Source organism: Lynx canadensis, chromosome C1 (assembly GCF_007474595.2).
Source record: "Lynx canadensis isolate LIC74 chromosome C1, mLynCan4.pri.v2, whole genome shotgun sequence".
NCBI classification, from domain to species: Eukaryota; Metazoa; Chordata; class Mammalia; order Carnivora; family Felidae; genus Lynx; species Lynx canadensis.
Window position 1 is genome coordinate 176,237,298 of NC_044310.1, and position 16,773 is coordinate 176,254,070.

The 16,773-nt window shown below is 38.2% G+C and overlaps 1 protein-coding gene across 1 annotated transcript; it reads left to right on the plus strand.

Moving 5' to 3' along the window:
• The first annotated feature begins 12,201 nt into the window (after positions 1-12,201).
• ASDURF (ASNSD1 upstream reading frame) lies at positions 12,202-16,773 on the plus strand. Its single transcript, XM_030325171.1, has 4 exons — positions 12,202-12,378; positions 14,539-14,592; positions 15,810-15,885; positions 16,703-16,773. The coding sequence occupies exons 1-4, from the start codon at positions 12,289-12,291 to the stop codon at positions 16,771-16,773; spliced, it is 291 nt and encodes a 96-aa protein (XP_030181031.1). The 5' UTR covers positions 12,202-12,288.

A 16,773-nucleotide genomic window follows, 5' to 3' on the forward strand; every position in this document is an offset into this window, starting at 1 on the left:
AAAGTAATGATTGTCTATAGAGTGAGGTGGGAAATAAAATGGAAAAAGCAGGAATAGAAGCAGCTAAACTTCCCTGAATATAACTTGTTTTGTGTATTTACTTTGGAACCATGTAAATTTTTACATAAATATAAAAAAAATTTTTAGGGGCACCTGAGTGGCTCAGTCAGTTAAGCCTCTGACTTCGGCTCAGGTCATGATCTCATGGTTCGTGAGTTCGAGCTCCATGTCAGGCTCTGTGCTGACAGCTGGGAGCTTGGAGCCTGCTTTGGAGTCTGTGTCTCCCTCTCTCTCTCTGTCCCTCCCATGCTCATGCTCTGTCTCTCTCTCTCTCAGAAATAAACATTAAAATATTTTTTAATAAAAAAAATTATTTTATTATTTTTTAAATATAATTTATTGTCAAATTGGCTTCCATACAAACCCAGTGCTCATCCCAACTAGTGCCCTCCTCAATGCCCATCACCCACTTTCCTCTCTCCCCCACCCCCCATGAACCCTCAGTTTGTTCTCTGTATTAAGAGTCTCTTATGGTTTGCCTTCCTCCATGGGGGAAGGAAAGGGGAAATAAAAAAATTTTAAGTTGCATAAAGCATTATCTAAAAATCTGTCAAGAGAAACTATTTGAAATTACTTTAAAGCATAGTAATTTAACTCTACACATTTAGTGAGATATTCCCCAAAGGCAAATATAACTCATATTGTTGATAATAGTGTTGGTACTTTTATTCTGAGACTATAAGAATAATGAGGTTAAGTTAAAACCCTATAGTCATGAATTAATTTGGGAACTGTATATGTTCACTTTTGGGTTTTTTGCTTCCATGATGCTTGATGCTTCAGAGATAGAGAGAGAGAGAGAGAGAGAGAGAGAGAGAGAGATAGGTAGAGATGGAGATATTAAAACTTGTCTTACCAGGTGGCATGTAGGATTGTGTCCTTAGACACAAGATGAACTTAGATGAACTAGGCCCTAAATTACAGAAGAGCTTTTAAAACTCTAATTCCTGGAAAGTTTATTAATAACTTCTCTTTGAGTATTCCACATCCAAGAAAGTTTCAGTGTTAGTTTATGTTTCTTCTTTTAATCCAAGTTATAGTTAAAGTAATCCTTTTAGGGAGCTTCATAACAATCTTACAATGACAGTGCTTATTATTATCCTTATTTTGCAGATGAAGAAACTGAGGCACAGAGCTCTTGAAACTTGCTCAATGAATTAGAACTATCTAGTGAATTAGCAAATCAGAACTATCTCAGATTTGGAAGATAGGATTCCGCATTTTTAGACTAGAATTTACTTATCCTGGGGTGTTGAATATTTCCTATTTACATGAAAGAAGAAACAATGAAATGCCATAGGATTTTGGTTAATGCTGTTGCATTCTGTTTAGTTTATCAATCAGAAACAGATAAACTTTTATGATGAGGACCTTTAATCAGAATTTATAATTTTAAGATCAGAAATAACTAAGCATTAAAAGTAAAAAAGGAGAGAGAGAGAGAGAGAGAGAGAGAGAGATACTGTAGAGCTCAGAAACAGGGGTTATCACTCCAATAAAGGGCTGTAAAATATTACCCCAGCTTCAAATATTTGGTTTCAGGAGGATTTAGTTCTCAGTGAGGACACCCTTTTCCCACCAGTTCCTTTCTGGTTCCTTTCTGGTTCTTTCCTTAATATGTAACCTTCTTCGTATATCACAAGGGATATAATATTTAAGTTACTATGCTTAGCATTTACAACTGCACCCAAAACCATAGGATACCTAGGAATAAACCTAACCTAAGAAGTGAAAGTTCTGTACCTTGTAAACTATAGAACACTTCGGAAAGAAACTGAAGAAGACACAAAGAAATGGAAAAACATTCCATGCTTATGGATTGGAAGAACAAATAGTGTTAAAATGTCTATACTACTCAAAGCAATCTACACATTTAATGCAATCTGTATCAAAAAACTACCAGTGTTTTTCACAGAGCTAGAACAAACAATCCTAAAATTTGTATGGAACCACAAAAGACCCCAGACAGCCAAAGCAATCTGGAAAAAGAAAAGCAAAGGTGGGAGCATCATGATTCCAGACTTTAAGCCATGTTACAAAGCTGTATTCATCAAGACTATGTTACTGGCGCAAAAACCGACACATAGATCAATGGACAGAATAGAAAACCCAGAAATGGACCCACAACTACATGGTCAACTAATCTTTGACAAAGCAGGAAAGAATATCCAATGGAAAAAATACAGTCTCTTCAAAAACTGATGCTGGGAAACTAAACAGCTACATGCTGAAACTGGACCACTTTCTTACACCATACACACAAATAAATTCAAAATGGGTGAAAGACCTATATACGAGACAGGAAACCATCAAAATCCTAGCGGAGAATACAGTCAGCAATCTCTTTGACCTCAGCCATAGCAACTTCTTATTAGACATGTCACTGGAGGCAAGGGAATTAAAAGCAAAAATGAACTATTGGGACTACATCAAAATAAAAAGCTTCTGCACTGCAAGGGAAACCATCAACAAAACAAAAAGGCAACCTACTGAATGGGAGAAAATATTTGGAAATGACATATCATATAAAAGGTTACTATCCAAAATATATAAAGAACTTTTACAACTCAACACCCAAAAAACAAATAATCCAATTAAAAATGGGTAGAAGACATGAACAGACATTCTCCAAAGAAGACATTCAGATGGCCAACAGACACATGAAAAGGTACTGAACATCACTCATCGTCAGTGAAATACAAATCAAAACTACAATGAGATATCACCTCATATCTGTCAGAATGGCTAAAATCAAAAACACAAGAAACAAGAGGTGTTGGCGAGGATGCAGAGAAAGAGGAAGCCTCTTGTACTGTTGGTGGGAATGTAAACTGGTCCAGCCACTGTGGAAAACAGTGTGGAGGTTCCTCAAAAAAAAAAAAAAAAACCACAACTACCTACAATCCAGCAATTGCACTACTAGGTATTTACCCAAGGTATACAAAAATACAGATTCAAAGGGGTACATGCACCCCAATGTTTATAGAGGCATTAACGACAACAGCCAAACTATGCAAAGAGCCCAAGTATCCATTGACTGATGAATGGATAAAGAAGACGTGGTATGTGTGCATATATATATAATGTATGCATATATATATATATATATATATATATATATATATATTAGCTATCAAAAAGAATGAAATCTTGCCATTTGTAACAAAGTGGATGGAGCTAGAGCTAGAGTGTATTATGCTAAGCCAAACAAGTCAGTCAGAGAAAGACAAATAGCATATGATTTCACTCATGTGGAATTTAAGAAATGAAACAGGTGAATATGGGGGGGGGGCGGTCAGAGAAAGAGAAAGGCAACCATAAAACAGACTCTTAACTATAGAGAACAAACTAAGGGTTGCTGGACAGGAGAGTGGGTGGGGGGGTTGGATTAAATGGGTGACAGATATAAAGGAGGGCACTAGTTGTGATGAGCACTGAGTGTTACATGTAAGTGATGAACCACTAAATTCTACTCCTGAAACTAATATTACCTTATATGTTTACTAAGTGAAATTTAAATAAAAACTTGAAATTACATAAAAAAGAAAGTAAACAAAAAGCAAACAAACAGAAAATGCCGAGATAAAAATTTCTTTAGTTGAACTAAACATTTTAATTAAACCATGTGCCTTATAGAAAAAAAGCCCGGTTACGGGGTTATATTCATGGAGAACCCCACCTAGTTATATTTTATCTTCATCTACATGACTCTAAGTAAAATTACAATTAGTTCAAATATTAGTACCAGTTGTATGATCATAATTTCAGTTATTTGAACAACACAGTCTCCCAAGTTCTAACTGCCTGACTTCATACTCTTTCACCTCCTCCCTCTTTCCCTGTCCCCTATATATATTCTTCTGCAAAAGCCATCCTCTGCCCCTTCTTTTTTTATTATTACTTATTTTGGGGAAAGCGCAAGTGGGAGAGGGGCAGAGAAAGGGGGACAGAGGATCTGAAGCAGGCTCTGCGTTGACAGGCTGACAGCAGTGAGCCTAACGTGGGGCTTGAACTCACAAACCGCAAGATCATGACCCGAGCCAAAGGCGAACACTCAACTTCGCCACCCAGGTGCCCCTACCCCTTCTTTCAAGAGGCCTAAACCACCAGGCTGGACTGCAGTGGCAGCCATACCTATGATGACAGCAGCATCAGCAGTAAGACTTTAGTCATCCGGAATTTAATCTCAGCCTTGTGTACTCCACTTCCACTATAAACCATTGGGAGCTATGGACACATATCCATGTGTTGTTTTGTTTTGTTTTCCTAGGGCAAGCCAATAACCACAGCATAGCAGCGCTTTTAATACTAAAACAACAGAACCTACAAGCTAACTTGTAAATTGAACTACCTTGAACTAACTTGTTTGCTTGTTTACACTATGATAATACAAATAGAATTTTCCTGGTAGTTGCTTCACAAAGAAAGAAAAAAACACCAAGGTAGAGTTACATTGTTACCATAAATAAATTTTTAGTACAGCTTTGTAAAACCTTATTATAGCTAATAGTCAGAACTAGGATAAAAATACCCAGCTATGAAGAGCTCTGCATTATAAAGAAGGCATTCTCTACAAATGTGCTTCACTAATACATCATTCAGATTTTATTTGTTCCTGTTGATTCACTCAGATGGACACATTTCCGCATGTTTTAGAAGCACCTAAATGCAAATTTGGTAACAATAAATGCCTAATCACTTTGAGACTCTTTAGATATTAAGCATTTCGTAACTTTATTTCATCGACTACCATTCACTGTAGTCTAGCTCACAGAGATGGTTATGTTTAACTTTGCTTCTTCATTAATGTGGAACAGAACTTTTTAAGCACATCCTTAGTCTTTCTTAAAAATTTTTTAATGTTTATTTATTTCTGAGAGAGAGAGAGAGAGAGAGAGAGAGAGAGCACGAGCAGGGGAGGGGCAGAGAGAGAGCAAGACATAGAATCCGAAGCAGACCCCAGGCTCTGAGCTGTCAGCACAGAGCCCAACATGTGGATTGAACTCATGAGCTTTGAGATCATGAGCTGAGCTAAAGTCAGATGCTCAACTGACTGGGCCACCCAGGTGCCCCAAGCATATCCTTAGTCTTTGAGAACATGTGAACATGTGACAGAAGTCATGGAAAAAGCTAAGATAATTTTAATCAACCTCTTTCTTAACTGTCAGACAAGTAAAGATGCATGGGCAGTATAAGAAGCATTTTTCACTGGTGTCATTCACAAGCCACACTGACCCCTACCTAGATTGTAAGATAGTATCACCAATAATGAAGTGTTCAGATCCAGTTAATACAAGAGCAGGGCCGAGACCAGAGTGAGGTGTATGAGATACCTAGAGTGGAAAATCTAAAGAGGTGCTCATTGCAGCACCCTGAGAGTGTGTGCATCCTTAAAATCTGCACCTATGTGTCTCATTTGTCTTACTCCAGTCCCTGCCCTACACAAGATCCCCAAAGTGATGTTGGCTGTAGGAACCAAGGGTGCCCGATCTCCACATTCCATAGCTGAAACTAAACTGCAGAATCAATCTTATCTCTGGTAGAAAGGGTTTACTCATCTTCAGCACAGTGCTTGGGAGACTCAGCCATTTCCCTTAAGTGACCGAGATCAGCCTGGTATGCTTTTCAACTAAGCTAAGACACTGCCTCCTTCCCCCCCCCCCCCAGTGCCTGTATGGTAAGACCCAGGAGTCCCCCTTCCAGATACCAGAGCCCTGCTTATAAACACTAGTCCAAGATCTCAGGCCTCGTCACCTTCCGACAGAATTCCTGATGCAACACACCTACTTAGATTACAGTATAACCTCTTCTTTGATTTTACCTCCTTGTTATTTGACTCTAGAGCCTGGTCCAAATCCCACTCCATGCAATTTCCAGTTCTGTCTGCTGCTGAGACCACCCTCTAGGTGGCTAATCTAGGCTCCTTATAAGTCTGTGGCTCGATGTGTCACCTTTCAATTGGCATCCAGTAGCCCTACCCCAGCAAAGTGAACAGAACTATCTATTTATTGTGACAACCAAAAATGCCTCCAGCCTTAGCCCTGTTGAGAATCACTGGAAGTAGAAGATAGGACCTATTTTCAATAAGAAACAGGCCAAGCATTTTGGAACCTGGTTCTTTCCAATCCATTGGTTCATAAATCTTGCTTGTGTCAAATTCATTTTGGGGAACTTCTCTTTTTATTATTTTTTAGTTTTTGGGAGAGGGTGCATGTGAGGAGTGGAGAGAGGCAAAGGAGAGAGAGAATCTTTTTTAAAAATTTTTTAACAGTTTTATTCATTTTTAGAGACAGAGAGACAGAGCACGAGCAGGGGAGGGGCAGAGAGAGGGGGGGACACAGAATCCAAAGCAGGCTCTAGGCTCTGAGCTGTCAGCACAGAGCCCGACACGGGGCTGGAACCCATGAACCATGAGATCATGACCTGAGCTGAAGTCGGCCACTTAACTGACTGAGCCACCCAGGAGCCCCAGAGAGAGAGAATCTTGATCTTGCTTGTGTCAAATTCATCTAGGGAACTTCTCTTTTTATTGTTTTTTATTTTTTGAGAAGGGGGGGTGGGGGGAGAGAGTGTATGTGAGCAGTGGAGAGGGGCAGAGGGAGAGAGAGACAGAATCTTGATCCCCCGGCCCTGGGATCATGACCTGAGCCAAAATCAAGAGTCAGACACTCAACCAACTGATCCACCCGGGCATTCATCTGGGGGAGCTTATAACTTACCCTTTTAACACACACTTAAATAGTGCTTACTATGTGTCTTAAACTATTTAAACACCTGACAAACATTAACTCATTCAATCCTCATAACAACCCTTTGAGTTAGGCATTATTATTATTCCCATTCTACAGATTAGGAAACTGAGGCTTGAAGGGTTAATGACTTATTTACCCAAAGTCACACATCTAATAAATATAAGCCTAAATTCAAGCTCAGCCCTTTGGGTTATAGGGTAAATGGTAAACACTATGTTATGCAGCAGACAACCATATCCCATTCCTAAAGATTTGTTTCAGTAAATCTAGGGAAAGGACTGAGATATCTGTATGCAATATGAACAAAATTTTGAGGTGACTTTGTATAGTTAGAAGGGCACCCACCACCAGCACTATTCCACACCTCATTGGGGAGAGACAGAAAGGAGACTTATGTGGCTAGAAATGTGTGTTATAATATACCAAGAAAGCAAAGAAAAACAGTGGTTGGGGGCACTATTCATTCAAAACCTTGGAAGACAAGGTAATAATACACCTCACTTTCATAAAATAGTCAACGGTGAACTATGTATTGTTAAATGGAATAAAATATATTAAGAATGTAGCATCAGAGGAAGAGAATAGCATTAATAAACATGAAATTATCTTGTTAAGTAGATATATGACAGCAATGGACTTAAATGAAGGAAGAACAGCCTTGCTGGTTGTATGGTGAGATACAGATAGTTCTGAACCAGTCAGGCAAGACAAATGATACCAGGTAACCCCAAAGTGTGATTTTAAGCAATGCAGTAATTATAGCAGCTGAGGGGGGGAAATAGACACGACTGGATATACATGAAAAAATAAGATAAAATGTGAAAGAACTTTGAAAGCAGTTTAGCACCATACTAATATAACTATCACCACTTTGTTTAGTAGTAGGTCATCTTAAGTGGCCCCCAGGAATAGAACACACACAACAACACCGAAACCAAAACAACAGAAATATCCAAACCAGGCAGAGCCATAAGCAACAATCCACCACCAAAAGGGAGTGAGCAGCTGTAGACCAATCAGCAGTATTTCTGACTACTCAGTATGGAAATAATTGAGTCAAAGAGTAAACTCAAACCTGAACCAGAACTTCTACTCTGCCAGCCACTGCCATAGAAGGTGGAGTACAAAGAAGACCAATATACTGAGAACTTGGTTTCTAGCATTATAGAAAAGCTTCACTTTTTCCTGCAAGCACAAATTAAAATCACACCCCATGTGTCAGGAAAGGTGTGTTCCCAGGTTCCCACCATCTCGGCTATATTAAACCCTAAAAGTGTTGGAGAACCAGCCAGGAGGTGAGTTAAAAGAATGCCAAATTTCAGTTTTTAATTAATATAATATTTGGTAATAAAAATTTTAAAAACTATTATCTGGAGCACCTGGGTGGTTCAGTTGGTTAAGTGTCCGACTTTGGCTCAGGTCATGATCTTATGGTCCATGGGTTTGAGCCCCACATCAGGCTCTGTGCTGACAGCTCAGAACCTGGAGCTTGCTTCTTTTTTAAATTTTTTTTTTCAAATTTTATTTATTTTTGGGACAGAGAGAGACAGAGCATGAACGGGGGAGGGGCAGAGAGAGAGGGAGACACAGAATCGGAAACAGGCTCCAGGCTCTGAGCCATCAGCCCAGAGCCCGACGCGGGGCTCGAACTCACGGATCGCGAGATCGTGACCTGGCTGAAGTCGGATGCTTAACCAACTGCGCCACCCAGGCGCCCCTGGAGCTTGCTTCTTATTCTGTGTCTCCCTCTCTCTCTGATCGTCCCCTGCTCATGCTCTGTCTCTCTCTCTCAAAAACAAGCAAACATTAAAAAAATTTAAAAACTATTATCTTGTGAATATGCCCTCAAAACTTTTTTCCCCTTCCCCTATGTTCATCTGTTTCATTTCTTAAATTCCACATATGAGTGAAATCATATGGTATTTATATTTCTCTGACTGACTTATTTCACTTAGCATAATACACCCTACCTCCATCCATGTCATTGCAAATGGCAAGATTTCATTCTTTTGATAGCTGAGTAATATTCCAGTGTGTGTGTGTGTGTGTGTGTGTGTGTGTGTGTGTGTACCATATCTCCTTTATGAATTCATTAGTCAATGGCCATTTAGGCTCTTTCCATAATGTGGCCATTGTTCATAATGCTGTTATAAATATCAGGGTGCATGTGCCTCTTCAAACCAAAATTTTTGTATCCTTTGGGTAAATATGTAGTAGTGAAATTGCTGAATCATAGGGTAGTTCTATTTTTCACTTTTTGAGGAACCTCCATACTGTTTTCCAGAGTGGCTGCACCAGTTTCTGTTCCCACCAACAATGCAAGAGGGTTCTCCTTTCTCCACATCCTCACCAACATCTGTTGTTTCCCATGTTGTTAATTTTAGCCATTTTGACAGGTGTGAGGTGCTGTCTCCTCCTGGTTTTGATTTGTATTTCACTGATGATGAATTATGTTGACCATCTTTTCATGTGTCTGTTAGCCATTTGGATGTCTTCTTTGGAAAAGTGTTCATGTCTTCCACTCATTTCTTAACTGGATTATTTGTTTTTTGGGTGTTGAGTTTGATAAGTTCTTTATAGATTTTGGATACTAACCCTTTATCAGCTATATCATTTGCAAGTATCTTCTCCCATTCTGTAGGCTGCCTTTTAGTTTTGTTGACTGTTTCCTTTGCTGTGCAAAACTTTTTATCTTGATAAGGTCCTAATAGTTCATTTTTGCTTTGTTTTCCTTGCCTCCAGAAACATGTCTAATAAGAAGTCGCTACAGCCAAGGTCAAAGAGGTTGCTGCCTGTGTTCTCCTCTAGGATTTTGATGGTTTCCTGTCTCACATTTAGGTCTTTCACCTATTTTGAATTCATTTATGTGTATGGTATATGAAAGTAATCCAGCTTCATTCTTTTGCATGTAGCTGTCTAGTTTTCCCAACACCATTTGTTGAAGAGACTGTATTTTTTCCACTGGATATTCTTTCCTGCTTTGTCGAAGATTAGTTGACCATATAGTTGTGGGTCCATTTCTTGGTTTTCTATCCTGTTCCATTGATCTATGTGTCTGTTTTTGTGCCAGTACCATACCATCTTGATGACTATAGCTTTATAATGTAGCTTGAAGTCTGAAATTTGATGTCTCCAGCTTTGCTTTGCTTTTTCAAGATTGCTTTGGCTATTGACTGAGATTCCACCAAAAAGTTGCTAAAACTGATACACAAATTCAGCAAAGTCACAGGATGCAAAATCAATATACAGAAATATATTGCATTTCTTTTTTTTTTTTTAATTTTTTTTTCAACGTTTATTTATTTTTTTGGGACAGAGAGAGACAGAGCATGAACGGGGGAGGGGCAGAGAGAGAGGGAGACACAGAATCGGAAACAGGCTCCAGGCTCTGAGCCATCAGCCCAGAGCCTGACGCGGGGCTCGAACTCACGGACCGCGAGATGGTGACCTGGCTGAAGTCGGATGCTTAACCAACTGCGCCACCCAGGCGCCCCAATATATTGCATTTCTATATACACCAATAATGAAAGATCAGAAAGAGAAATCACACCAAAATCCATAAGATTTACAATTGTACCAAAAACTATAAAACACCTAGGAATAAACCTAACTTAAGAGGTAAATGTTCTGTACCTTGTAAACTATAGAACACTTAGGAAAGAAATTGAAGAAGACACAAAAAAATGGAAAAACATTCCATGCCCATGGATTGGAAGAACAAATAGTGTTAAAGTGTCTATACTACTCAAAGCAATCTACACATTTAATGCAATCTGTATCAAAATACCACCAGCATTTTTCATAGAGCTAGAACAAACAGTCCTAAAATTTGTATGGAACCAGAATTTCTTTAATATGAGACATTATAATGGAATTTATTAATACTCTCCAGAAGTATGAAAACATTTTACACTCAGCAACATAGAAAGGCTATTCTGAAATATAGACACATGTAAACATAGAAAGCTTATAGCTTCAGTTTTACATCTCAATCCCAGGTTGAAAGCAAAACAGAAATACAAACCTTCACCAGCCCAGATCTCAAAAAGCAGTTCTATTTCCCAGTGGGCACAAAGTTCTTAATTAATTTGAGCTCACAAAAGACAAAAAGACCATAAAACTGGATTCTCTTTCATCTCTCTTCTAATAGAGACTAGATCTCCATCATGCAACAGGTATCTTCAAATGTTTATACCATAAAATCAAATTCTCAATCACTGCTGCTACCAATGTATAATAACTTATCAGACATGCATTAATTAGAAACAAAAACAAATTTTAAAAAATCAGTAAAAAGTAAAAGTAGACAGTTAACTTAGTTCTATAACCACTTTGAATTTACTCTAAGAGCCAATAAAAGATACGCCTGGGCCTAAATAACTCTGAGGTGCACTTCCTTAGCCATACAATTTCACTCCCTCAGTTGAGTACACATCAGTTGGCATCTCCATGGAAGCTTGAGAGTTCCTATGTTGAAGTATAATTTTCAAATATACAAAATTATATCTCTCATGCAAGTATAAGATGAACATATGTCATATTACTCAATTTTATTCATTGTATTCAATCTAATTAATGAAGGAACAGATGTCAAAACAACAGTTTATTAAAAATTAGGCATATATTAATAAATAAATCATTATTAACTGCAGAGTTAGATGTAAAACTGATTAATTTCTTACAGAACAATCAATCACAACCTGTGGCATTATCTGGTCCACCAGATAGAAATTATTTGCATCTCTGCCACAAAATTTACAAGTTAACCTCTGTTCCTGCATAATTGTAAAATAGCCCAGTCAATAGAAAATAAAGTTCAGAAAAGATATTAAACAACACCTCTTAATCTCTTGCCTGTTTACAAGGTTTGGATAATTTTTCTCTAAGGAGACACTGTAAATATTGCATGCAACATACTTATACTAAAAATTTATTCATTTATCAGAAATTTATATTTAACTAGGCATCCTATATTTATCTTTTAACCCTAATAAGTAGTTAGCAAAAATTTTACCAAGTCTGTAGCGTTCCGTTGCCAAAAATGTTATTTATTAAATCTATGCCTAGTTTCATATCCTTCTTTGCCTAGATAATAAATAGGAAGTGGTATTTTTACCGCTCTTCTATTCTTTATATTTACCACTGGGGGGCGCATATAACTCACAATCCACTGGATTCCAGCTCGTGTGGTGGCCACAGGAGCTTTTCCACGTCAGCTCCGCTAGGGGACCGTTCAGATACCACTCACATTTTACGAACGTCCTAAGCAACTGTGCGCACGCGCACAACTGCTCCCAAGACAGAGCGGGTTTGCGCAGGCGCTCTAGCAAATGCGCGGCCGCTATCGGTAAGACTGATGGGAAAGTGAAAGGAAGGGGGTGGGGGCCGCTGGGAGCGCGCATGCGCTGAATTGGAGCCTGTTGGGTAGTGGGAGCTAGTGGGGTGGTGTATCCTGAGTTCACCGCGCTCTGTGGAGATGCCCAGCCGTGGGTCTCAACCCGAGGAGGGCGCTGCGCTGTCCTCTGCAGATAACTCGACCCCGCACAAGGAGGATCTTAGCAGCAAGGTGAGTGTAGGACGAGTCGCGAAGCTTCGGACTGGGCTCTGCTTGACTCCAAAGAAGATCCACCGCGCCACATGGCCCGCCCTCGACTTTGCCCTGAGTCTTAGCACTTGGCAGCCACAGTTAAAGGGAGATCGTGAAATTTGCCCCAAGAGTAGACCCATTTGGCAGTGGGACAGAGGCTTGGTTGAGGTCTTTTCTCTCTACTCTTTGTAAACCATTAGAAATACGGCCCACCCCAGATCCGGATGCTACAGTATTTCCCATCTCAGAAAATGTCACCACTATCCATTCAGTTGTCCATGCCAATAACCTGGAAGCCATTCTTGACGCCCATCACCTACCAGTTCTACTTCTGAAGTTCATTTCAAATAGATCCCTTCATCACAGTGTACGCTCACCATCCTAAACGAGCCATCTTCATCCACCATCGGGAATCTTCCATAGGTTTCCTAACCACTCTCTCCGCATCCATCCTTACCTTCTTCCTATCTGTTCTCCACTGTAGCTAGAGCAATAATCCTGAAACGTGTATCTGATGGTCACTGTTCTACCCAAAAAGGTCGGGGCTGGGGGGGGGGGGGCGGGGGGAGGGCTAAGCAATGTAAATCTTAACTGCCATAAACAAAAATATACTGGAGATGGGAATGGTTATAGCCATTCAGGTATTAGATGTCCTAGATTTTACTTTAGTTTTGTCCTAAACTAACAGTAACATCTCAGGCAAGTCACTCATCTCTCCGTATCCGTTTCCTTGTTTGAAGTAAAGTGAAATGTATAATGTACGCCCGTCATTCCTAAAATGAATGGGGAAGCACTGTTCAAACGTAAGTCTGAAGGTTATACAAATTTGGTCTTGGAATTCAACTCAAATCTAGCCAGTTACTACACTGACTGGAGAAACAGAAGAGTACACACCCATAGGGAGTGCATTTTCTTTTCTTTTTTTTTTTAATATATGAAATTTATTGTCAAATTGGTTTCCATACAACACCCAGTGCTCATCCCAAAAGATGCCCTCTTCAATGCCTATCACCTACCCTCCCCTCCCTCCCACCCCCCATCAACCCTCAGTTTGTTCTCAGTTTTTAAGAGTCTCTTATGCTTTGGCTCTCTCCCACTCTAACCTCTCTTTATTTTTTTTTCCTTCCCCTCCCCCATGTGTTCCTGTTAAGTTTCTCAGGATCCACATAAGAGTGAAAACATACGGTATCTGTCTTTCTCTGTATGGCTTATTTCACTTAGCATCACACTCTCCAGTTCCATCCATGTTGCTACAAAGGGTCATATTTCATTCTTTCTCATTGCCACGTAGTAGGGAGTGAATTTTCAAACCACATACAACCTACTCCAATTGCTACCATAGCAAGCCATTTATGCTGATGTGTGACAGATCTGTGAGGTGTGTGAGGTAGGACAGAGTTTATAAAACCTGCTTTTAGAGGCACTGATAACACAATGTAATCAGTCATGTTCACAGTATAACTGCCCTTGCTGAAAAGAGTTAGAAATTCACTTCCACTTAGTTGTGCCCTAGCCTACTAATAAAAAGTGAGGCCTAGTTCAGCAGTGCCAGCCCTGTGCTAGTCTTTGAAATGTAAAGAGGAATAAAGCCAAGATGGAAAGTGATAACACCTTAACAGCCCCAGGTAGGTCATTTAGTACTACTTGTTTGTTCTGCATGTGTGGCTGCACTATTTATACATGAATCATGGAAACCATTGACATTTGAGAGGGAAGAAAAGTAGCCTACTCCTTATGACATTTGCTATTTGTAAAAAATAATAATAATAAAAATAAAACATAACCTAAAAGAAGTCATTAAAAATACTCTTGGTGCTTATTGTCTATTTTAAATAAAAGGTGTAAACTTAGTTTAGTAACTCTGGTCCTTGCATGAATGCTGGTTACCAACACTAAACCCTCTGTCTGGGTTCAGTGGGCTTTCTGACACCTATCAAGTATAATCACTGTTTCCTTTTTCAACTTTCCCCCAGGCACACCCTCACACATTGCTGTTGGAAAGAATCTATATGTTCACAGACTGCCCATTTGGATAGTCAGTAAATTATAATCCCATATCCCATCTCCAATTTTAAAGGGCCCTCAATTGAACATACTTGATAGCCTCTGATTTAAGAAGTTTTTCTTTTATTTCAATAGATTAAAGAACAAAAAATTGTTGTGGATGAACTTTCTAACCTGAAGAAGAACAGGGTGAGTTATTAGAGTAATTCTGAATTGTATGTGGGAGAGTTTGATTATATTAACTATATACTAAAGTTACAAGAATTATATCTAAGATTTATATTTACATTAAAATTTGCAAGTTGTCAGCATTCTTTTTAGTTACATTGCAAAAGTGAAAAGTGTCCAAGATTTTATACACATACATACTTATATGTTAATTATAGTTGATAATATTTTATTCCCATCATATACAATTCACATAACCTTTGAACCAAAAGGTACTAATTATACAACGTAATCACTAATGGTATTTATTTTATACTTGAATTTGGTGTTTTCTTTTGAAATAAATAACCTTAAAATATATTAAGGAGACTATTCCTGTAAGTGAATGTGGATAGTTGTTGAAAAACAAAAAGGATAAATTGCTTCTCTCTTCCTCACATTTTTTACACGAATCTGCCAAATATTTAATATGGTTATTTAATGACAATTCCATTAATGTATCTATAAACAAGCAAGCTACTGCTTTATGTGTAGTAATACTGTCAAAAATTACATTTTAAAGTTCAGGAAGAAATTATTTTGAGCCCTTTAAAATATTTGATACTGACAGGTTGGTTAGCCCTTTCTGATATTGTCACTTAAAGGAATTTTAGAACTTAAGTCACAACTGATACAAACTTTCTAGAGGGCAAGTTGGCAGAGTATATCAAAGCCTTAAAACTATGTAGCATTTTGACCCAGTAGTTCCCCTTATAGGAATTGATACTTATGAATCATGGGATTATACAAAGATTTAGTTACAAAGAAATTCATTACAACTTTGATTTCTAAAGTTGGTTATACCTTAAATGTCTAAAACATGAAGACTTAACCAAATAAACTGTAATGTTATACCCATACAATAATGTTGTAAAAGAATGTTTATTGATAACAGAAACTGTTCCCAATATGGTGTTCCTTGATAAAAGCAAGTAATAAATCTGTATTTATAATAAGAGCCTTTTTTGTTCAAGAAAACTGATATGGTATATACAGAAAAAAACATTTCACTTCGGTGTTAATGGTAGCAATTTCTAGATGGTAGAATAATGGGTGACTTTTGTTTACCTGTAATTTGCTAAGGTATTGTTCTGAATATACGTTACTGAAGTTTAGGAATACATACTAAAAGGATTCAGAGTTTCGACATAACACTTTTTAGATCAAATCATAATATTAGCCTAAATTATGTTTTGCAGAAAGTATATAGGCAGCAACAGAACAGCAACATATTCTTTCTTGCAGACCGAACAGAAATGCTTTCTGAAAGCAAAAGTAAGTTTATTTGGTATATTATATAGAAATGCATGGAAAGTCTTTTCTAGGCTTTCTGTAGAAAATAATAGTAGTGCCTAAATTATATTGTCTATCTGAATGTTTAAATCTATATCTGAAGATTGGATGGTGATATAGATATAAGTAAGATTAATGCTGTGGTTTAGTTTTCTTCAAGTTAGCCTAAGAGTGTTAGAAAGCTATAATTATTAATGTGTGCTGTAGAATTTTAGATAGATCTAGGTATGAAAATTTTCTACAACTTTCTCCTTTTATGACTTTGAGTGCATTACTTTGGGACTCAAAAGTTTTGTGGGATTTAAACAAGAAAGGGAAAAGAGAACCTGGGTGACTCATTTTGGTTAAGCATCCAACTTTGCCTCAGGTCATGATCTCATGGCCCCTGAGTTCAAGCCTGCGTGGGGCTCTGTGCTGATATCTTGGAGCCTAGAGCCTGCTTTGGATTCTGTCTCCCTCTCTCTGTCTCTCTGCCCCTCTCCCTCACTCTCTTCCTGTCTCTCAAAAATAAATAACAAAAGTTAAAAAAAATTTTAATTAAAGAAATAAATAGGAAGGGATGTATAAAGTTCATAGTCCAGTGCCTAGGCCAAAGTAAGCATTTAATAAATGGAAATTATTTTCCTAAAAGTTAAACATTGTCATCAGAAGCCTATTGTAAATGATTATTCACACTAACACAGTGCATATAGTCAAGTGCTTTGATCTTGGTAAGTAGCCTATGTTGCTCTATGAATTACTAGGTGAAGGTCCAAGAATTTTTATTTTACTTGATGTATCTTCTCCCCTCCCCCCACAGATATATTGGATGAACTGAAAAAAGAATACCAAGAAATAGAAAACTCAGAGAAGACCAAAATCAAGAAATAA

What these genes read in the sequence shown, in the direction of transcription:
- ASDURF (XM_030325171.1), top strand. Translation starts at nt 12,289, where the DNA reads ATGCCCAGCCGTGGGTCTCAACCCGAGGAGGGCGCTGCGCTGTCCTCT. An exon ending in AGGAGGATCTTAGCAGCAAG is followed by an intron (nt 12,379 to 14,538) that starts GTGAGTGTAGGA and finishes TTATTTCAATAG; the next exon opens with ATTAAAGAACAAAAAATTGT. An exon ending in CTAACCTGAAGAAGAACAGG is followed by an intron (nt 14,593 to 15,809) that starts GTGAGTTATTAG and finishes TATGTTTTGCAG; the next exon opens with AAAGTATATAGGCAGCAACA.